At 33.8% G+C, this 25,062-nt stretch overlaps 1 protein-coding gene across 1 annotated transcript in view; it reads left to right on the top strand.

Moving 5' to 3' along the window:
* Positions 1 to 24,453, top strand: part of ZNF804A (zinc finger protein 804A) — a 272,636-nt gene extending 248,183 nt beyond the window's left edge. The window contains exons 3-4 of the mRNA XM_057745851.1: positions 19,015 to 19,145; positions 21,204 to 24,453. Coding sequence (XP_057601834.1) covers positions 19,015 to 19,145; positions 21,204 to 24,453 — 3,381 coding nt within the window. The remainder of the gene's footprint in view (positions 1 to 19,014; positions 19,146 to 21,203) is intronic.
* Positions 24,454 to 25,062: the final 609 nt, after the last annotated feature.

Raw genomic sequence — 25,062 nt, 5'->3', positions numbered from 1 at the left:
AAAGTTTGTAACATTTCAGGGCTCTTAACACTAAGCCAGAAATTGTACTAAATGTTTTGAATGTTTTAGTTCATTTAATGTTTACCACAGCTGTATCAAGTAGGTATAATTATTATATCCATCTTACAAATAAGGAAACTGATTAAACAGCTGAAAAGTGGTAGAACGGGAAGTCTGTGCAAAGGTCTGTTGGAATCCAGTCCCTTATTGTCAGCCATTGTCCAAATACATAATTTAGAGGTGTAGGTACTAGCTAACCAGTTGATTTTTTTTTTTTTTTGACCATGGCTATGCATTGAGATTTACAAGCGTGATTACAGTATTACATTTTCCAAGGGTGTAAAATGTACTTATTTTAGTCAATGAGGATAATCTTTATCAGCTTAGAAAGAGTTCAGATCTTATAATTATGTATAACTGTCTCTAAAAAGGATGATAAAATCAAGACCTGGGTTTCTTATTAATCTATCATTAATAATTTTAATTAAGTCATAACTTAGTCTTGCCACTATTTTGAAGCAAGGACTGATGGAGAACTTGTTTGTAGTATTAGTTCATTAATAGACTTTGACATTTAGAAATGGCACTCCATCTATCTATACCAGGTTTTAAAGTAGAGCCATTTTGTGCTTAAAGGAAATAAAGACAGTTAGTACTATATAGGGATAATTAAATTCTGTTCATATAATATCTTCCAGTTTATTTTTATTACATGTGAAGTGTTTTCTCCTGACCATTTAAATTTGTGAGTTATTTTTCAAATGTAAAACAAGTTTTAAAGTTTTAATAGAAAATGTACAAATAGTTACAACATATAGAATGCTCCAGAATTGTATATAAAAATCCTGTCCTTATCTTTTTATCTCCTTCCCAGATCCAAGAGGTAACCAAATTTAGCTATTTAAAATTATTAGTAGTAAAATTACATACTCCAGTATTTTATACATATGTATATATCTTTTATTGATTTATTATTTTTGGACTGATCTCTGATGTACCATTATGAAAGATGTAGAATTTAATATTTTTGTTTCCTACTTTTTCCCAATCATCGACAATTTTTATTAAATATAGTTATCCATATGGTACCTAGTAATTATCTTATAACTTTGAATAATATTTTCTTTCTTATTTATTTCTTGATTCATCGACATTAGACATTATATAGTGACCCATTGAAGTAAAAGATAAAGAACTTTGTCTGCCTGCATTTGAAACTGTTAAAAGAATACCATTAAATTTATTCTGTTTTACAATTGTAATTAAGCCTTTAGTGCACTGTTTTTATGTCAAATCATGTTTTGCCTAACACTAATATATATGTTATTATGATTGTCAGTATTTTTTTTACAAAACCAAGTCTTTACTGAACACATAAAGAAGGGAATGCAACCTGCTGCTTGAAAGAGACTATCCCTGCCTTCAAGATTCAAAGGGCTCCTTTTAACTTCTTGTGAGCTTTCTTTGATACTTTTTGATAATACTCAACTGCTGCTGATTCTTATATTTCATGTTGTCCTTTCTTAGGTATTTCTTTTTCTTTTACTGTGGTTTATCCTGACAAAAGTTCATATTTATAATAATCAGATAACATTTTTTTTTTGCTCTGGCATATTTAAAAGTATTTTTTCTTCTCTCGACATTTGCCTGAGTACATAAAATTCTGAATTCAAATAATTTTCTCTCAGAAATTTGAATTAGTAGCTTTTTTGTTTGTTTGGTTTTGGTTTTCTGTCATTCACTGTTGCTGGTTACCTCAGTTTCAGTCTCACTTCTTTTTAGGCAATGTGTTACTTTTTTTTCTCTGTAAGGACTAGGATGATCATTACAGAGAGCTGAGTGCAGATTCTCGGCTTTGTGTTTATTGGCAAAGGGGGGGTACTTATAGGCATGTTTCTATCTGGGGGGGATTTTATGGTGAATGTCTAGCTAAAGGAGATAGGCCCTTCTTTCATTGCTGAAGTAGGAGGTCTTTATTTTGCTGAATGAAACCCACTGGTCTAGTTATTCAAAGTCTAGTTTTTAAATTAATCTAATAATTACATCAAGGCCCACTCATCACTTTTGTATTTGTCCACCAGCTTGCAGATTCTCAAGACTTCCCTCTGGAATCACCACAATTACCTCAGTGTTCTGAGCTGCCATGTTCCTTATCTGTATTTCCTGTCAATCCAATCTCATCGGCCTTATAATCTGGATTTCTTCAAACATTCAGGTCCACTTCTATCTCATTTTCTTGGTTTGGAGAACATCTATTATTTATTTTTTTAATTATGTTTTGTCATCTTATTTGATCACTGGAAAGAAAAGGAAAGAAAATATGTGCTGGATCAAAATTTTTTCAACTTATTTGAAATTTCTGGTTTTCTTTAAAAGCTTTATAAAATACTATATAGGAGGGTTGTTGCCCCCAATTTTGTACTATTATAGAATAGAGTCCAAGCATTTTAACATAATATTCGAGACTTTCTGTCTTTAAGAATAATGCATTCATTTTCAGTATCATCTTTGCTTTTTTCCTGTGATAGGTAGGATTCTATAATGACCCTCAAGATGCCTGGCCCCTTATATACACATATCTTCTCCCTGTTATTCAATCATGAATTAATCTCTGATCTACTGTGAAGTGATTTTGCAGCTGTGGTTAGGATACCAAATTAGTTGACTTTAAGCTGATCTCATTAGGCTTACCCTAATCTCATAAGCCCTTTAAAAACAGTTTTCTTTGCCTTGTCTAATAAGAAGTCGTAGATGCAAACAATAAGGGGAATTTGGCATGTGAGAAATCCTCAGTTGCTGGCTTTGAAGGTGTAGGGAGCTCTATGGCAAGGAATGCAGTAGCCTCTAGAAGCTCAGAGAGGTCTCTGGTGACAATCAGCAAGGAAACTGGTATATAGTCCTACAATCATAAACAACTAAATTTTGCCAAAAACAAGAATTAACGTGAAAGCAGATTTTTCCCCAGAGCCTCTGGATGAAAACTCAACTGTAACTGACACCTTGATTTCAGGTTTCTCGGTACTGAACAGAAAACATAGCCACTGTGTCTGACTTTTGACCAAAGGACCCATGACAAATAAATGTGTGTCATTTTAATCGTTTAGTTTGTGTGATTTTTAAGGCAGAACTAGAAAACTAATACATTCTTTCACCATTCTACACTTGTTATGATAAACTCTAAACATTCCTTCTATGTCTTCATGTCTTTGTTTCTGACTTGAAAACTACCTGTGATGTCCTGTCTTCTATCTCAAAGTTTTTTGTTCATTGTTTTGGCATTTTTTTTTTGTTGTTTTGTTTTTGACAATTATCCAAAGCTTACTTACAAATTTTCATAAATTCTTTTTTTGGGAAATATGATATCTCCCTCTTCTGAAAAAATATTACTTTGTATCTCATATGTGATATATTTTATTCTGCCAAATTTTATATTGCTGAGAGCAGCAGGTATTCCTTTGTCCATCACTTTGCTTGCATAGCACTTTCAATAGTGTCTTATGCCTAGAAAGTAAGCAAACTATATTGTTTAAATTGTGACACTCCAGTGACAAACACTGTAACAAACTAAACATACTCCTTCAAATGGATGAAAGACTTTAATAGAAAATATCAGATTGTTGACTCTAAAATAAATGAATGATGATAGAGGTTTAGGCTTTCAGATTCAAATTATCAGAGGTTTCATCATCTAAATAATAAAATAGCAATATTATGTCATGTAATTATATAACATTTTGTAGTTTTAAAAACTTTACCATGTTTATTATTTTATTTTGATTTTCTAACAAATCTAAAAGGTAGGAAGCTCATATTTAGTAGTTGAGGATACAGGATTTTTTATAATGTGATTTGTAAAGTCATACAGATAACTGTTAATGAATCATATAATCCCAATCTATCTTGTAACTTAAATCCAATCTTTTCCCAAAATATCCTGTACTCCCCAGTTATGATAAGTTTCTGCTAGAAAATAATCAGTTTTTAGGTAGTGTATTTCCTATTGCTGCTGTAACATTTCTACAAATTTAGTGGCTTGAAACAACACAAATTTATCTTACAATTCTGAATGTTAGAAGTCCTAAAAGCAAGGTGTCAGCAGGGCTGTGTTTCTTCTGAAGGCTATGGAAGAGAATCAATTTTCTTGCCTTTTCCAGCTTTAAGAAGCTGCCTTCATTGTTTGGCTCATAACCCCTTCCCTCATCTTCAAAGTCAGCAACAGTATAGGATCTTCACATGTCTCCCTCTCTTTCTCCCTCTCTCTCTCTCTCCCCCTCCCTCTATCATTCTGCTTCTGTCATCACATCTCCTCTGACTCCAACTCTCCTGCTCCCTCTTTCACTTATAAAAATGCTTGTGATCACCTCTGGCCCTACCCGACTGATCCAGGAACATATTGCCTTCTCAGGGTCCTTAGGTTAGGGACATTTGCAAAGTCCTTTTGCCATGCAAGGTAATATATTTGCAGATTCTGGGGATTAACGTAAACATTTTAGAGGAACCAGTTTTCTTTCTATCACAGGTAACTTTGGTTAGAACTGTAAGAGAGCTGTATCAATAGGTTTTATCTAGTATTAAGATTAGCAGATTTTAGAAAGACAGTTCTTTACTAAAACCACTAAATTTAAAGTTTCACATGTTATAATTAAAGAGAAACTTAGTAGAAAAGTAAAGAAAGTTTACTTTGTTGAATGAACTTTGTTTACCTAGTATAATTCATGTTTCTAATAAATAGCTCTTTATAATTTTTCGTAGTGACACAAAATTGGGTTACACACAGAATGCAACTTGCCACTCTGTTGTTTGAATTTAATGTGAATTATTTTAAAATAGATATCCAATAAAAGAGGTCAGATTAGCATCAGAGTCATGAAAATAAAGGTAAAAAACATCACTTGCCTTTGTTCTATGGCTCTGAGCAAGTTTATGGCTAATTTCAGCTTTTGGAGGTGAAATGTCATCACAACTTTTTTCGTACTTACAATTCTATAATTTGAAAATTTTATATGATAATTCCTTTGGATAATGCTCAAATTCATAATCTGATTAAAATATAAACTTCTGTCTTTTAATTAGGGATTTTTAGAACTCATTTGTGAACAATTATGCTGTTCTATCACCACAAGTCTGTTTTCAACAGAAAACATCAATGAAGTAATACTGGCTCAATCCCAGTTGGTTTCATTAAAAAAAATGTAGCAAAACTACCAGCTAAATTAAGAAGAAAAATTAAATATTTCATAAGTAGTTTCTGAGAGCATTTATTTATTTATAATGATTGATATGGCTAGGCAACAGAAAATATTTATTATATGCATGTTTAAAATAATTTTATTTTTAATTTCTTAGAACATACCTATATGGACCATTGCTGCAAAAAAAAAAAATATATATATATATATATATATATGAATCAAATTGACAAATTAACACAAATGAAATATGTTTATTTTCTAAAATATAAGGTATAAAGTGCATTCTAAAATGTCTTATACCATCAGAAATTATTTAGTATCTATGTGTTACACAAATGAAATGTCATCACATTTATTAATAAAACATATTTATTAACATATAACAAAACATTAAACTGGCTTAAAATGTTTCTGATTTTTATTTCTTTACACAATTATGCTTCTTGATTAATTAGCATTTTTGAAAAAGAGGTTTTTTTCTGTCCAAGGTTACAAGATAAAGTAGCCTTTGAGTCAGTGAATTCAATCTCAAATGAGATCTGTATACAATACATAAACTCCTGCCTTTTATTTTCTGGGTTAGAATAAGGAAGAGAAAGAAGGTGATATTTACTGAGTGGAAGGAAGTATATGAGCTTTACATAGTTGTTTTCTTCCCCACTTTACAAATGAGGGAAGGATCACTGAGGATCACACAGATAGCAACTGGTGGAGTCAAATATCATTTCTTGAAGTATTTCCAAATTCATAATTTGTCCATTATAAACACTGTCTTCCTATAGGTTTAATATTACTGGCATAATTTTATAGTGGAAACTAATGTTAACATATTACCAAAGAGTGTAGAATTTGGGAAATTTTCTGGATATGCCTTCAATTCCAATTTTATTTGGGATACCAATATACTCAAATATTAGAAGTCTAGCTTCCTGGAGGTATCCCATATCTTTTTGAGGACAAAGTGGCAGGAAACAAAGTCCCTAAAATATGTCTGCAGTTCTAAGGAGTCTTCTGAAAACCACTAAGAAATATCTATGGTTATTAGGTTAGACATTGTCTTAGGCATTTTAAATTACACTGACCATAGGCCAGTTAAAAGCAATTCTTTGGAATGTACAACGCTATAATAAAAAGAGAAAAAGAAAACAATGTAGTAGTTTTAATGTCAATGATTTTAAATAGATCAGATTCAACTAAATGATTAAGCCAAAAAAAATTTTATTTTGTCTATTATTACTTTTTCACATCTATTGCCCCTCCTATTTCTACATTCTCCCAACTGACAATTTTGCTTGAGGGTCTTTAACACATTTTGTTTTAACCAATTAAAGAAAATCTTGGATAAAATGGTGATTATATTAGAAAATATGAGAAAAATCAATGCATATTTTACTTTTTTAGGTGAAATTCTCTTAACATAAAATTCACCATAATAAAGTGAGAGATTCAGTGGCATTTAATACATTCACAATGTTGTGAAACTACCATCTCTATCTAGTCTGCAACATTTCATCAGCCAAAAAGAGACCCTGTACTCTTTAAAGAGTCACTCCCCATTTCCCCCTACCCCAACCCAAAGCCACTCTGCTTTCTATATCTGTGGATTTTGCTATTCTAAATATTTCATATAAATGGAATCAAACAGTATGTGACCTTTTATGTCTGGCTTCTTTCTCTTAGAGTAATATTTTTGAAGTGCATCCATGGTCTACATTCCTTTTCATGGCTGAATAATATTCCATTGTATAGATATACATTTGTCCATTTATCATTGATGGACATTTGGATTGTTTTGATCTTTGGCTATTGCAAATAGTGCTTCTGTGTTCATTTGTGTACAGTATTTGTTTGAATACTTGTTTTCAAACACTTTGGGTATATACATAGGAATGGAATTGCTAGGTTATGTGGTAATTATATGTTTAATTTTTGAGCTTCTGCCAAACTATGTTCAGTAGCAGCTGCCCATTTTACATTGTCAACAACAATTAACATGAGTTCCAATTTCTCCATATCCTTGCCAACATATGTTATTTGCCTTTGAAAACAAAATTAGCCATCCTAGTAAGTATGAAATGGCATCTCATTGTGCTAAGTATACTTTCTTATCCTTATTTGCCACTTGTATATCCTCTTTGAAGAAACATCTGTTAAAACATTTTGCCTATTTTAAAAAATTTGGTTTTTTATATTATCTATATGTGTTGTACAGTACATCTCTGAGCCTGTCTTCACATAGTTTGTGCCTTCCATCCCTCCAACTCTATATTATCCCTCCCCTGCTCCCCACTGGTAACCACTAATTTGTTCTCTATATCTGTGAGTCTTCCTTTTTGTTATATTCACTAGTTTGTCATATTTTTTAGATTCCACATATAATTGGATACTTGACCCTTATAAGATATTTTATTTGCAAATATTTTCTCCCATTCTGTAGGTTATCTTTTCACTTACATTGATGCACACAATTATTTAATTTTAATGAATTCCCAATTATCTATTTTTTTCTTTTGTTGCTTATGCTTTTGGTGTCATATGCAAGAACCATCGACAAACCTGTGGTGGTAAAGATTTAGCCCTATGAGTCCCTTCAGAGTTTTGTAGATTTAGCTCTTATATTTAGTTTTTGATCCATATTGAACTAGTTTTTATAAATGATGTGTTGGGTGTCTGACATCATTCTTTTGCAAACTTGGCTTTGATTGTATTCAAAACTCTGCCCTGATACAGCTTTGTGTAGATATTGCTATAAATTACATTTTTGTACATTGTAAGCACAATGCATAGATTTATAATTATTGAATTATGCATTTGTGTTTTAAATTACATAGTAGTAAAAGAGGAGTTACAAAGCAAAATACAGTAATACTGGCTTTTATATTTACCTATCGAGTTACCTTTACCAGTGTACTTTATTTCTTTGTATGGCTTCAGGTTACTTTCTAGTGTCCTTTAATTTCAGCCTGAGTGGCTCCCTTTAGCATTTCTTATGAGACAAGTCTACTAGCAACAACTCCTCTACCTTTTGTTAATTTGGTAGTATCTTAATTTTACTCTTTATTTCCAAAATATAGTTTTGCTAGATGTAGTATTCTTGATAGATAGTTTGTTTTTTTCCCCTTTTAGGTAGGGAGGGCAAGGGTGAGTTAAAGTGCCACAAAGCTCTCCTACTGTGTTTAAGTCATCTTTTTCTTAATTTGGCAATTGCTTCATTGCTATAAACCCTTGACTGTTTTCCAGAGTTTTGACAAAGTTGATTATGACAATTTTTACTTATTTGTTTGTTTCTGTGGAGGGTCAGGTTCTTGGAACTCTCTATTCTGCCATTTTCACTCTCAGCACACAATAATAGTTTCTAAACATTTGAAAAGATTCTCAACTGATATCTTCATGTAGCCATGTAACTCTAGATTCCCAACATAACATTCCTGTAATGTTTCTTCTGATGATCTAATTGTGGCCAGTGTTCATTTCTGGTCTCATGGATCCCTTCCCTTCAGACTCCGTAAGCTGTTTTCATCCCAGATGTTCAAATATCACCTTCATGTTTGCTCTTCTGGCTCTTAGCTGCCTGTGTCAAGAAGATATCCATGCTCTCAAGGTATGAAGCAGAATTCAAGCAACCTCCAGGATGCAGGTCAGCATGGTCACCATGTCCAGCTCTGCTTTCAGTGCCTAGAGCTAGAGGATACAGCTTATCTTGGCCAGGCCCAGCCTGCTACATATACATTTTTGAATAATTATTCAATATTAGATTCACTTAGAAAGTTATAGGTCAGCATCTCACACCAGGTTTTTTTTTCCCCCTCCAGCAGGAGTCCTTACATTCCCACAGCATTTCAGGGGCTCTTTCCGTTGGCATTTCAAGTTACAATTTAGATGCCAAGAGAGGAGATCACAGGGGTGGATGTGGGAAACACTGTGGCTTAGAAGTTTGTCCTGTCTCACAAATAAGAACAATTATATCTTATAGAAGGTTCCATGTGTATAACTTCTATGGTCCTGGCAAGGGACAAACCTAGTTTGCACTCAGGGAAGTCACTGGTTATGGCTTCCCACCAAGTATTAATAAATCCTTCACACTCTTCCCATCCCAAAAGCAGTTTGCAAAATAGGAGTTATTTTCAATCATAAGCAAAATTGCCTAATAACACAACTAATATTCCATCTTTATTACATGCTTAAGAAACAGCTATAAGTTACCCCAAGGTTAAACTGCTCTCTAGAGAAGATGTTTGCTAACCCTTTACTCATTATTTCTTTGTTACATACACATGATAAATCATTTGTAATGACATATATAAAATATTTTTGAGAGAGAGAGAAAAAGTATATATCTATTTCTATATAACATGACATTGTATTTCTCACAGACTTTGAGTACTGTTGTCTCTATATATCATTTTCCCACTATACTTATGCTAAAAAGATGATTAAAATATTAATCATCCCACAATTATTCCATGTTATTAAGATTATGTGTGTAAAAATTCACCAGATTTATTTTATCCTTTTGTATTGGATATAATGACTTACCTGTTCATGTTCAGAGAGCTTGGAAGTATTTGAAACAATCTAGTTATTTATTAGGCCATAAATATGTATGTATGATAGGAAGAAACAAACAATGGTAATTTTTGTTTCAATTTTAAATATATCTAATTTTTATATTTCAAATTGAAATTTAAAAATCTCTTCTCAAAGTAAAACATGCTAGTAAGAAAAAAATGGAAAAATACCATATAATGGAAAATAAAATATAATTCTTTGGATTTTACCTTACGAAGATAAATATTCATTAACATGTGTGTGTTTTCTAGCATTTTTAGTCTACTTATATAGCTGCAGATACATTTAATTATATTGTAAAATTATTAGCATGCTGTTTTTAAAACTACAAGTTATAATACAACAATATTCCTAATATTTTAAACTCTTTGCATTACTGGTAGCAGCTGCATAGTATTTCCTTATAAAATTTAACCATAGTTCTTTACCATTCTTCACTTTTGGCCACTCAAGTTGTTTGTGTATTTTTTAAAATAAAAGTGTCAATATTTCTTAGACTCAAGTTTCTATTGGTTTCCCTGTATACCAAAGATCTTAGTGAGATTTTTGTTAGCAAATTTTCAAAGCCTCCTGTTGCATGAGGAAGTTAATCACTGCCATCCTGTGCCAATGCAATTTGACAAGCATTCATGAGCACTTACAATGCACAAGACACTCCTGATCCAGCACTTAAGAAAATGAACCGAATGGTCGGAAAATCAGTTTTAGACATAACACATACAAATTGCAAAGACTTTTATACTAGAACTAGAATGAGATCTTTGTCCACAAAGAGAAACTTGAGTTAATGGAATCTAAAGAATGAGAGGCCTTGGGGAAAGATATTGTTCAGATCTGATATGCCACTAAAAGATTAGATGCTTTTAAAGCTGCCAAGAGAAAAGTCTAAATGATACACATGCATGATAGTAATGGGAAAAGAAATTTAAAAAAGAATCTTGCACAGGTTCACTCAGCATAAAACCATTGATTAAATAATGACTAGAAGGAAATTACACATTGAAGTGTGATACCATTCACTTGAATAACTTAACCTTCCCTGAAGAAATATATTTGCTAACATTCTAATAAAACCCAGTGTATAGTGTCTTCCAAGAGAGTTAAATTGATTCAGGAAATAGAGATGGTGATTTAGTTGTAATTCTTTGAAGGTATTACTCTATGTAAGATAGAAAGCATACTAAGACTTCAAAAACCACTGAAAATAGTTTTTGATAGAAACAACTCTTGGGAATTTAAAAGAAATGTTAAGCCTGTGGAAACAGTAATACTGGATAATATATTAACTTACTAAGATATATGAAAATAGGAACAGAAGTATTGGACCAATTCAAAGGAGTAATGGATTTACTTGTAGTAGAGAAAACACTTAAGGAAATTGTTGTTGTTCTAAATACATTATTTAATAAAAACTAACTCCATCTTAAAAGATGACACTGAAAACATCAATCTTAGGATGTAAAAACTAGAAGACACTTTAGATATCATCAGCATCTTCATCTGAGGAAACAAATGTCTAAGAACATAAAATTATCCAGTCACATCTAGTAAATCGATATGTAAGTTAAGATTACATTCAGCTGCAAATAAAAATAAACTCAGATAAAGTCAGCTTTTATTTTTTATTTTTTCCAAACTGCATAGGTAATCAGTCCTAGGGTAATGCAATAACTCAATGATGTTATTAGGGGATAGGGATCTTTTTATTTTTTGCTCTATCTTTAACATCTAGGCCTTCTCTGCCAAGCAGACAGCCTTGCAACTGAAAGGTGGTTGCTTCCCTCTAAGACTCACAATTACACATGGGCAGGAAGTGAAAAATATAGCTAAAAAAAATAAAGATTTTTTTCTTTAATGAGACTTTTTTTTTTTTAGGCATATCCTCCTCAGAATTACCTCCTTACAATTCAATTAGTGAGGCCTGTGTCACATATCCACTCTTATTTCAGGGAGGCTAAAATTTTTTTTTTTTTTACTTAAATGAATATCTTTCTGTCCCCACCCCAGATTGGAATTCTGTTAATGAACTGGAAGGATGTAATTGATAATGTAAACGCCAATTTGCATTGTTCAACACAAACATCATAACTAGATACCCATCTTCTGGCGAAAACCTGTATTAATCAGGGTTCTCCAGAAAAACAGAGATAATAAAATACATTATAGCTATTTATCCATTTATCAATGTGTCTGTCTATCTCTCTATCTGTTGACTTATTTTGAAGAACTGTCTCGCACATTGTGGGAGCTGACAAGTCCAAAATCTGCAGGGCAGGCTGCCAGGTTGGAAACCCAAGAAAGAGTTGATATCCCAGTTTCAAGTCTAAAGGCTGTCTGGAGGTATAATTCTTTCTTTCTGGAGGACTTGTCTTATCTCTTAAGGCCTTCAACAGATTGAATGAGGCCCACCCACATTACGGAGAATAATATGCTTTACTAGGATTTAAGGATAAACCTGATTACTCATCTGATTTAATGTTAATCTCAGTCTAAAATAATTTTAAATGATTTTAGATGAGATTAGCATCTAAAATCTACTGATTTAAATATTAATCTCATCTAAAAATTTTTTTCACAGTGACATCTAGTCTGGTGTTTGATCAAATATCTGGATATTGTGGTCTAGCCAGGTTGACACATACAGTTAACCATCACAAGTCTGTCCCTCTTCAATTTGGCACCCATAGACATCTCCTTAAACTATACTTAATCTCCAGATAAAGACAACAACAGGTAATATGCTTCCTAACATGATACAACTATCCTGTATACACCTGAAAATGCACTAAAAGTTGCTCCCCAGAAGAGGATGCACAGTTTGTGGGTGATGTTCACTCTTCTCTTTGATCCTGTCAATTAAGTACTATGATATAAATTCAATAATCTTGTGTTATATGATAAGAGAATAAAGGAGGAAAGACCATATATATTTTTCATAATAAAATGAGGAAGAAATACCCATGAGAATCATAGTCCTCATTTCTATAGCTAGTCATGTGGTCATAGTTGGGGTTTACAGCTGCTTTCTTCCACTACTCATTCTCTTTGCCCTCAGCAAACACCTTAGCAGGTCATGGGTTTTTCCAATGTGGAGGGACTCAAACCTTCATTTCTGAGGGGTCTAGGCCATTAAGAGCACTGTCTGCATTGGGTTGCCGTAGTTTTCCATTGGCTTTAATCACAGACATGATAACTCTAAGAGACACCAAAAGGGATCTCCTGTATTCCAAACATAATCTTCCTTACCTCCATTGTGGCAGCAGTTCCTTGTCTCTTGGCAATCAGGATCAATCATCTCATCTAGCATGGAAACTCCCTTCTTTACCTGTTGATTCAGTGGCATAAGAAGCCCAAAGCAGCAAGGTAGCAGATTTAACTTCCAGTTCAGTGGAATAATTGATGTGTCTCCTGTTGGAATTATTCTGCAATTTGAACTGAAGACTTCTAGGCCAGAAAAACATGAGGTTGTGAGGACAGAAAGCAAAATTTTTGCTAGTGGACCACTAGGGGTAATAGTGTATGATGCCATCTCAATTTCCACCCCTTGGTTTTCGAACCCTTCAATCCTGGTTATGAGAAAAATAGCACTGTATGTTGGACACTAATTCAGAGTATATATAGCCTCCTAGAGACCATTGCTCCAGCCCTGCTAGGTATTGCCACCTAGCTGGAGATACAACTGAGTCTTCCAAAGGTCATTCTACCATTCTGTCAAACCAGCTAGCTCAGGATGACAGGGAACATGGTAGGACCAGTGAGTCCCGTGAGTATGGGCCAATTTCCACTCTTTTTGTTTTGCTGTGAAGTGAGTTCCTTGATCAGAACGATGATTTTAAGTGTGGAGTATCATGGTGGTGGAAATGGCATTTTGTAAGTCAATAGATTGTAGTTCTGACAGAAGCTTTGCATGGAGGGAAGTTATGTCCATATTCAGAGTAAATATCTATTGCAGGAAGAAGAAAACACTGCCTTTTTTTTTTTTGGAAGGAAGCTGTCCAAAGTAAGCAGGCTGCCACCCCTGGGAATGGTCCTGTACTGGGAGCGCAGTATTGATTTCTGTTGTAGGCAGATTGGGCACTTAGTGGGTAGTCCCAGCTGACAGCTAGTAGGAAGCTGGGGGTCTCAGTCGTACAACCACGAGGAAAGGAACTCTATGCAACAACCTCAGGAAGCTTGTGAGATTATTTTTTTCAAGACAAAACTACAGATAAGAAAACATCCTTGACTGAGCAAAGAACAGACATACTGACTTACAGAAACTGTGAGATAATAATGTGTGCTGTAGAAAGCTGCTAAGTTTATGGTAACTTGTTAAACAGAAATAGAAAATGAGTCTAATAGAAAACCTTCCCTAGTCGCTCTATTTGAAATCGCTATCACTTCTCCTACTTCCTGCACCATCAGCTTAAATTCATAGCATCCACAGCACTTTTCACTATCGTTTATACTATACAGCTTATTTATATGTTTTAATGTCAGTTTCTCTCAACTATGGTGAAAATTTCTTGAAACAGACAGAACTTTTCTCCTCCTTTGTCACAGATATATCAACTGTGCTTAGAATAGCAGCTGACAAGTAATGGACACTCAAAGAGTATTGGCTGAAAGATAAAAGAATATCTGCATCACATCCCAATAAGCCTGACCTAAAGAGTTAGAAAGCTTGAATAACATATAGAAAAGTAAATATAGGAGATAAATCACAGGAAACGTGCCTGGAAATTCTGATTCCAGTTCAGTTCTACCACTTGCATGCAACTCTGAACGAGGCTAAAACTTGCTTAACTTGTTTTGTCATCTCTAAATGTGGATAACAATGCTAACCCTGTTGGCTCGCATGCTTATTTTGAGTCAAAGTAAGTACATAATGTTGCTTAATAAATTTTAAGGAACAATATTAATACTAAATGAAGAAATGCAGGTGGCTAATATGTATGTAAAATATTTTTGCTTCCTAGTAAACAAATTATAGGCAAAAGATTAATGATATCACTTATTGACTGTCAATTAAACAAATTTAGAGGGATGCTACCCAACATTGGATAAGGTATATACTCTCATATACTATTGGGAAGAGTGCAATGATGGTATAAAGCTATGAATAGCAGTTTGGAAAACCTCAAAAAAGTGCATGCTTATATTATATTCTAGCAGTTCTTCCTGTAGCAACCTGTCTTTTGTGTGTAATTAGTCAGGTGTACAAAATATAGATATAAGAATATTCATAAAAGTTTGGTTTGCAGTTGTAAAACAATGTAATTTACCTAAAGTTTAAACACAAACTGATGAATTATTTATGGTATTTCTCTCTCTCTCTCTCTTTTTCTCTATCTCTCTTTCTCACATTGAATAAACCCTTGCCAGTCTCTGAACACCATCATTAACCTGAGGCCAGGATCATCATAACTTTCCCAATCATCCAACTCCATGAGTTTTCCTGAGACCATATCTCAGGATTAATGACCTGTGTTGCCCTTGCGACATTCTATTTCTCTATAGACTAAGAGAAGTAAATCAGTGGGAAAGTAGAGTAGACCCTCTGAAATGGTAGCATAACCAAAGAATATGGATTCTTTCTTTTTTTCACTCCTTACTGCATATTTTCAAAGTATATATTGAATTATATGTGAGCGTACATTATAATTTGTTTTGCAATGCAGTAGCTAGACCACATCCTCCCACAAGTTCCTTTTAACTTACTTCTAATTTTCTAATTCTTGCTGACTGTCATTCCTTTCTTGACATGTATCAATAAGAATTTATTTTGAGTGATTCTCAATAAATTGTTGAGGAGGCTTTTGAAATAACATTGATATTTCCATAAGACTCACAGGTATTATCTTGTACATTAATTTGTGTGGAACTTAAGTTTTCTTTCCATTTGGCTTTCTCAAAAGAATTTACTTGCTTCTATTTTTTGCCTTTCAAAATTACTCTACTAGATATAAAGTATGATGTAGGACTTTATTTGGCTGCAGAAAAATGCAAGAAAGGGTATAAAGACTAATAAATTCTGTCCTAAGACTGACCAGAGTATTTGGCCAGGCCTATAAGCTCTGCAACTAAATAATCCCTAAATGTTAGTCAAGTTTATTTACCTTGGTACAGGAGGTCTGTCACTGAGATAAGAAAATTATACGTACACAGAGGAATATTAAGATCAATAGGAACACTTGAATGTAGTTTAGTGCTCCTTGATAACCTCCGCAAGACTAGAACAGCATTTGCATTCTTCACTTTGCTGTACACCTGAAACTAACGCCATATTGTAAGTTGAATATATTCCAATAAAATTTTTGTAAAAATAAATGTACACAGTTCTCTAAATCATCATTTAGGGGCTGATTCCAGCCATGTCGATCACTCAGTTATGTCACAGATAGCACAGCACTACTGGCATTTGAGAATCGACCGATTCCCTGATATTTAACTATCATGTCAATGGAAATGGATTAGGTCAAATCATGATGGTTAATTTGAAACAGTAAATAGTGAAATTCTTGGCATTTCATATACTTGCTTTAGAAGAGCTTAGTTTTTTGCTAGAAGCTCTGTACTTTTAACTTGCATATATATGCATATTTATATAATAGAAATTAACATTTATTCTAAAAAATTATTAAAAATAGTCAAATCTATCTTTCTTAATTGTTGTCTTGTTTCCCAAAGGATCTAGTAGGAAACAAATTATGTCTGTTTGTTAAAATACCAGTATTTATAAATAGAATTTTTTAAAAAAATCTTTGTTTGTTATTTTATTGCTATTGCAACTTTCTTTCTTGCTTTATTTCCCTTGGCACTTTGATTCTTCTAAATATTTATTTTGGAGAACTTATCTTCTATTTTCTTTCAAATTCTCTGTTAGCATCCTCCTCCTAACCCAAACCCTCTCTTGACTGAATATCTGTTTCTTGCAACGGCAGGTGGTATTTCTTAGTAAAGGTAATGCATAGCCTTTAGGTCACTCAATTATGCACAACCAATAAATCACTAATTTTACTTTTCCTCTCCACTGCAACTCCCTTAGAAAAGGCTTTTAATGTTTCTTACCTGGTTCTTTGTAATATTCTATTTTTTGGTTGCTTTGTCTTCAGTCTTCTTCCATAGCAAAATGTTATGGATACTGATGCCAAAAGAATCTTAATAAAATGAGAATCCTATTGTGGCATTGCATTGTTTTAAACTCCTTCAATGTTTCCTACATTCACATTTAGTCATACGATAGACAGGGTCCCCCATGATTTGGGGGACCCAGATCAGATGTGACTTTTCCCAGATAACCTACCTGGGGATTTTGGGGGCACCCCTGTTCCATCCTCATACGGCACAATAAGAATACCTCAACCACTGATTGCCGTTATCTCTCCCTGTGTCTTTTCTCCGTATTTCTGCAAAATGCATAAAAACATACATTCATACACACTTGCCCACACATACTGTCACAGACACACAGACACACACCAGGTAAATGTAAAAACATTTTCTTTACTCTTTGAAAAATATCCCAGCCATTTAACAGAATGACCATGCCTGGTGTTCAATAAATTGTTAAATGAGTCTTGATATGACTTCAAGATTTTAGGAAATAGAGATGACCAAGACTATGAATATTTAAAATCTGAAATTAAAACTTTCTTGCTCTATTATACTCTAATTCTACATATTTTTAATAATCAATAAAGAATTTAATATGTATTATAAAATTATAGCTATGTTTGTTATATCAATGTAATGATATATATCAAATACTAGTACAATTTAGATATTTATGACATAGTTTATCTTTCATTTAAATTCAGCTCTAAATAAACTCCTTCACAAATATGTCAATTCAAATTATCTCAAAATATCTTTGTGTTATTTTAGAATAATTATTCTGGAGTAATCTCATACGGGTATATGCATGTATATGCATATATACTTTATATAAATCCCATTAATTAAAGTATTAGAGATTATTTGAAGTTTAAGTTATGGTTCTGTGTAGGAGAAATTGAGCAGATACAATCTAGGGTGACCAAGAATCTAATATTATTTCATTAACATGACTTTTTTTTTTTTTTTGGTTTCACTGCACAGCTTGCAGGATCTTAGTTCTCTGACCAGGGACTAAACCCAGGCCTTCGCAGTGAAAGCATGAAGTCGTAACCACTGGACCACCAGGGAATTCCCTAGCATAACTTTTTTTGAAGTAGGAAAATACCTAATTTGGAGGATCTAAATGAGCCCACATAAATGAACAAATATTTATTGGACAGGTCTTTTATAGATCAGGCATTGTCCTAAGACCCTAGCATACATCAATGTATACACATAAGGCATTTATTAAGATTTTGTTAAACCACTTCATAAAAATATGATTAGTATGTTTTATCCTCATAAAGCCCTATTCTAAAACTCTGATGTATCACAATTGCATAACAACATGAGCTCCATGAGAAAAAACAGTACTTTAATCATTTTAATGACTATATACTGTCTCAGTGAAAGACTACAGTGAAAATATTTGGGGCATGGGACCACTTTGGGGTCTCTTAAGTCATGCCACATACATGACTATTTATCATTTCTACTCAGGTTGACATGTTCTTTTTCTGGCCTTCAGCCTGAAAACTGAGCTCCTCTAATACAGATGAAACATATGCGCAATCTAAAAAGAGTTTACACATAAACACTATAATAAATTTTCTTCCCAGATCTTGAATTACTTGGGAAATATGCCTGATATTTGAGGGGAGGGATTATTTTTAAATCACATTAGTAGAGGGCATTTGCCTTATGGATTAACATGACATTTACTCTTCTTAAAAAATATGAAAAGGATCAGATATTTTTCTAATTTTTTTCTAACATAGAGCATATCAAAATATGATGGAATTTATCACATACAACTGAAAAACACAAGCTAATTTAATTTGTTTAAAAATTAGGGGTTTATAAGACTCCAACACTTCATCTAAATTAGGCAGAGAATCTTGGCAGGAAACAATCAATAAGTAAAGATGAAAATTTTCCATTCCAATTTACTAAGGCATAGGTATATCTTTTAATATAGTATAATAATATATTTTGGCATTTTTTACAAGCCAAAAATGCAAAAAAATATTTTGTTAGGAGTAGATTGTCACCAATGCTGTGTTTTCCTTAGATGAGATCAAAGAGGACATATTGGAAAATTCCAACAGCAACAATAGTAAGTTTGACATTGCTATAGACACGAATACTATTAATCATTTTCGTATTTTTTTAATAGAGGCTCAAAGAACTGAAACAAAGGGAATTTGCTCGAAATGTAGCATCTAAATCCAGGAAAGATGAAAGAAAACAGGAAAAGGCACTCCAACGCCTGCACAAGCTGGCCGAGCTAAGAAAGGAAACTGTATGGTGAGTGTGCAATAAAATGTTAAGTTTTCTGAAGACATGATGACAAAATGAAGGAACTGAATAAAGGGCACAAATCTATTTATTTCTGTACCCAGAATAAGACATTAACATGTTCATGGCTTTCTGTGGGCTGTAAACAGTAAATTGAATTTGAGTTTTATGCAAAGACCTGTTTAATGCACATTTCAACAAAAAGCCAAATTGCTATAATTTTAGTTTGTAAAGAAATTAATTTTACATTATTCTTCTATTTAAGTTATCTTGGTTGAAAGCTATTCTATTTCTTGGTGAAATTAAAAACATTTAATTGAAGAAGAGACCAAAGCACTATCTCATGGCCTTTGTTATAAATGAAGTTTTAGGAGGAACTTATTTTTTAATTGAAAATCTGGAGGACTTTTATTTGAAGTGATTTTTAAGAATACATATGGAGTGAAAAAGAGAGGTTTCTTGCTCCATATGTATTTTTAATATGTAAAGGTCAGGAAGACCCTGTGCATGTCAGAGGTAGGTTGAAATTAGTTTTACTGTGAATGAACTCTAACTAGATTATTAAAAGTTCACAACTTTTACACTTTGACCTGCTTCTAACAGAGAGCAGCTATAATGTTATAAATCAGAACTTAAAAATTCAGGCCAGGGCAATGTTATGAAAAGACAGCCACCCTTAGGATCCACACACCCCCCTCCATTAAATAGGCCTCGTTGATTATTATCTAAAACAAAACTATTTCATGCTAAATTTATTTTATACAGAATAGTGTTAGAGGATATTGACATATCAAAACATTGTTTTGAAAGAACAAAAAGTTGAAATAAAATTTAAATACATCTGGAATCCTATAGTGAACTCTTGTGGAATCCTATAGTGAACTACTGAATTATACCAACCGGATATTTTTATTCTGTGTAGTAAAAATGAAAATTTATACAAGTGCAAGTTTACATTTCGTATTATCATAGGACCTATGTAATTTAATGCATTTGCAAATGTAAAGTCTAATATATTGAGAAAAAGAGTTGATAATAAGATATGTACAAAAGAAGCAAAACTTCATATCTAAATTACTTTTCTAACCATACTTAAATATTTCACATTACATCCCCCTCCTGTCACACACACACTATTTTCCCAATAATTTGGTGCCTCTTAAGAGGTGCAAACTAAGAAGTAGTATCTCGTCTTAATATCAAACAAGGCAATGAAACAGTCCATTGTGTTAGAGATTAAAGAAATTATTTGATTAAATGAATTTGGACCATTTATAAGTTCTAAGAAACTAACTTTTTAGAAAAGCATGGAAAATTCTGCACAGCATAATTCTGTTGTGGTAAAGATGATATTTAGCTAGTTCTTTGTTTGTGTGCTGGACAGTATCATTCTTTTAACAAGAACTCACTATTTATGGTCTAGTCTAATGCCAAATAAATGGAAAACACATCTTAAGTATAGTCTTTTCCTATATTTACTCTATATAATGATATAATGGATAACTTCAGGATAATTTTTAAATATTAAGAATAGCATTTCCAAAAGACTCAGCTCTCCCTGAGTATATCACTTGGCCTGTGGTAAATGCTCAGTGAACATTGGTTGAATGGAATTGTTGACCTGAATTCCCAGCCCTGCTTACGTTGTGACTGAGAGTTTTTCTTTAACTTCTTTTATATTCTTCGCATAGGATCAATGATGCTAAGTATTTGTGAATTAAAAGTAATTCTATTTTAGAGAGATTTGTATTCCAAAGTGTCACTGAAGAGGCCATGGGGGAAAAAAAATTCTTGGTCTAGAAACACTGGCTGAGAGCATAGAAATGTCTTTGACCATTGCTGTTACTAGCTATGAAAGTAACTTCAAGACATCACCTCCAAGTTATACGATAGCTAAATTAAACTTCAGTTCAATGGAAGGCAATTACGCTACATGAAAGTGATTATATAACAAAGATCTTAAAACTTGAAAAAAAATCTTATGATGCTATTTCTAAGATATAAATGTTTGAGTGTTTTTCCTCAAATGTGTCCTATCTGAAAACACACTTTTGTTTCTTTTTGTAGTGCTCCTGGAAGCGGCCCTATGTTCAAGTCAACAACAGTTACCGTGAGAGAAAATTCTAATGAAATTTCCCAAAGAGTTGTTGTGGATTCAGTTAATAACCAGAAAGATTTCAAATGTACTTTGATTCATAGCCAAGAGAATGCTAAAGATGTTACCACTGTTGCTGCAGATGCAGGAAGCGCAAAGAGTTATACCGCCAAAGATAACCAACTTGGAGATCAAGCCCAGGGAATTCACAGACACAAAATTGGCTTTTCTTTTGCATTTCCAAAGAAAGCATCTGTGAAGCTGGAGTCCTCAGCTGCAGCCTTCTCTGAATACAATGATGACGCCTCTGTGGAAAAAGGATTTAGCAGAAAAAGTAGATTTGTCCCTGGTGCCTGTCATCTTCAACTATCTTCACCAACAGATGTGCTTTTGAGCTCTGAGGAGAAAGCTAACTCTTTTCATCCACCAGAGGGAACATGCACTGACAAAGAAACTGCTCAAATTCAAGAGAAGAAAGAAGTTTCTAATGAAAAAGATACATTATTATTACCTCCATTTTGCCAGTTTCAACTCCCTTCATCATCTGATGCAGATAATTGTCAAAATTCAGTCCCATTAGCAGATCAAATTCCACTGGGAGATGTTATTATTAATGAAGACATACCTATAAGTGGTAACACTGCTGAATTGCTAGGAAATAAACCCATAGTTCTTGATATGGCTAATGACTGCACGTCTTTGCAAACTACCACAGAGAAAAGTGTTAAGGACAATGATACATCCACGATTGAAGTTGATTATAAAAATCACAGCCCCGACATGTTGGCCCCTTTAAATTCTGAGGAGGATAATGTAAACTTACATAAAAAAACGGATTTGTATAAAAGACCATGTGAGCCATTTGTACCTGTACTTAACAAAGATGGCTCCACAGTTCTTCAGTGGCCATCAGAAATGCTGGTTTACACAGCTACTCAACCATCAATTTCCTACAGCTGTAATCCTCTCCGTTTTGACTTCAAGTCCACTAAATTAAACAACAATCTGGATAAAAGTAAGCTGCCCTTAAATGATCTTTCTTCTCAGCAGAAGGGAGAACACATTTGCAAGAGACCAACTTTGGATTGCAAGGACACATCTATAGCAGGACTTACTGATTATGAAATTGGAGGTAGCAGAAATGGATATACCCAAGTCACTCCCCTTTTGGCTGATGATACTCTCTATAATAGCTGTGATTCTGGAAAAAATGAGAGTGTGGGTCAGAGGTATAAAAATATTTCCTGTAGTATCAGAAAAACAAAAAAATATACTCTTACTAAAAATCAGATAAAACAGGATACTCTAGATGGCAAATACAACAAAATAAGATTGAAAGATACTCATGAACATTGGTTCCATAAAAGTAGAAGAAAGAAAAAAAGAAGAAAGTTATGTCACCATAATTATGGACAGAAAACCAAAGAATCAGAAGCTCATTTCAAAATGGAAACAGAAAATAGTTACACTGATCCAACTAGGAAAAACTTACTGAAAACAATTTCGGAAAAACAGTATTTAGCTACAGAGCAATTATTGGACTCACAGCAATTTGAGGCTGATAAAAGTCTCAAATCAACATCTATATACCTAAGTGAAAATGAAGACATGTGTAAAACTCAGAACACTGAATACAATAATAATAATAATAATATTATCAATTCTAAAAACCACTGTAAGAGCAGCTCAGTTGTTTTAAATGGACAATCCAATTCGAAAATGATACATCCTGTGAAACATAATTTAACATACTCCAGAACTTACTGTAGTTGGAAAACCAAAGTGTCCAGCTGTAGTCATGATCACAGATGCCTAGTTCTTCAAAATGAAATGAAATGCATGAGTCACAACCAGGCTGTTAAAAGAGGTTATAATTCTCTCATTAATGAGTCAGAAAGATACCATCAAAAACGTAGACAACATTCACATTCTTATTCTTCAGAAGAAAGTTTAAGTCAACACAATTATCTACCAGAAGAATTTCTGAGGCCACCCCGTGCTTCTGCTCCTTGTAAACCTAAGAGGAAACGGAGAAGAAAAAGAAGTAGATTCCACACCAGTTTTGAAGCTTTGGAACTCAAAGAGAAGACAGATTATCACAGGAAAGGTAATTCTTCCTTACATCACCAGGATGAAATAATAAGTGAAGACAGAGGAGAGGAAATAAAACCACAAGAAGCTGCAAATGTCAAAAGGGACACAGAACAAATAGACCAAGTAGAAAATAAACTGGCTTTGCCCCCGAGCAGTCCCTTTCCTTCTGAAACCAATGGTGAAACTGAGCATGTCGTAATGGAGACCACTTGTGAATTGTCAGAGATTTCCAATGAACCCACCACTTCAGTCTGTGTAGCTAGTGCCCCAACAAAAGAAGAAATGGACAGTACCTTGCTTGGACACCAAGAAAGAAGTGAGAATACAAATATTAACGAAAAGCAAATTCCTTTCAAGGTGCCTAATATCGAAAGGAACTTTAGACAGTCACAACCTAAATCATACCTTTGTCATTATGAACTGGCCGAGGCCCTTCCACAAGGAAAGGTGAATGAGGCATCAACTGAGTGGCTGTGTCTTAATTCAGGAATCCTTAATGCACAACCACCACTACCATTCAAAGAAGCACATGTCAGTGGCCATACCTTTGTAACAACGGAGCAGATCCTGGCTCCGTTAGCTTTACCAGAACAGGCATTATTGATTCCAATGGAAAACCATGACAAGTTCAGAAATCTACCATGTGAAGTCTACCAGCACATCATCCCGCCAAACATGCTGGCCAACAAGGTCAAATTCACTTTTCCTGCAGCTGCCCTCCCACCCCCTAGCACACCTCTGCAGCCTTTGCCTTTGCAGCAGCCCTTGTGTTCTACCTCTGTAACCACTATCCACCACACTGTTTTGCAGCAGCATGCGGCAGCTGCTGCAGCCGCGGCGGCGGCGGCAGCTGCAGGAACCTTCAAAGTGCTTCAGCCACACCAACAGTTTCTGTCCCAGGTCCCAGCTCTCACCAGAACATCCTTACCTCAGATCTCAGTAGGACCAGTAGGACCAAGGCTTTGTCCTGGGAATCAGCCAACTTTTGTTGCTCCTCCTCAGATGCCAATCATTCCAGCTTCCGTCCTTCATCCTAGCCACCTGGCTTTCTCGCCTTTACCCCACGCACTCTTTCCTTCACTGCTTTCCCCCCACCCTACAGTCATCCCACTGCAGCCCCTTTTCTAGTCATCACCATGAAAGGGAAAGAAAATATTCGTGTGAAAACTATTGCTATATGCGTTAATGCTCATCTAAGTGGATAATTGCCTATTTAAATGGTGGAAATACACTAGCCAAAATATGGCCTCATTGATATGAAATCATTTACTGTAAGTGTAATGATGCAAATAAATTCTTAAGTTTCTGATATATAATATTATTAAGGCACTGAATAGTTTGAAAATCAATATAATATATGCTGTATATTAAAATGATGTCTTAAGAGTATGTATAATGTATATAAAATATATTTATAGTACTGTAATTTATGTTGTAAAGTATGCTTTTTGTTATTTTTAATCTTTGTGTATTTGCACCTATTTAATGTTTAGACAAAGCTGACGGCACTATGTTTTGTACCATGTTCCTTGAAACTGTAAATTCAGTGAAAAATATCTCTTGCAATAAATTTTTGTTAAATATTTAAGTAAATCAAACCCTTGTTTTTAGTTGGTTTTCCCTATTGTGAGACTGTATAGTGACAATAGGTTTTGGATTTATATTGTTTCTTCTGTTTATTGGCATCTCTGAACCTCAGAGGATCAGCAAAATATCTTTGGCACACTAGCAATACTT

This window comes from Hippopotamus amphibius, chromosome 8 (genome assembly GCF_030028045.1).
Source record: "Hippopotamus amphibius kiboko isolate mHipAmp2 chromosome 8, mHipAmp2.hap2, whole genome shotgun sequence".
Classification (NCBI taxonomy): Eukaryota; Metazoa; Chordata; class Mammalia; order Artiodactyla; family Hippopotamidae; genus Hippopotamus; species Hippopotamus amphibius.
The sequence above is the reverse complement of the archived record's forward strand: the minus strand, read 5'-3'. Positions and strand labels throughout refer to the sequence as shown.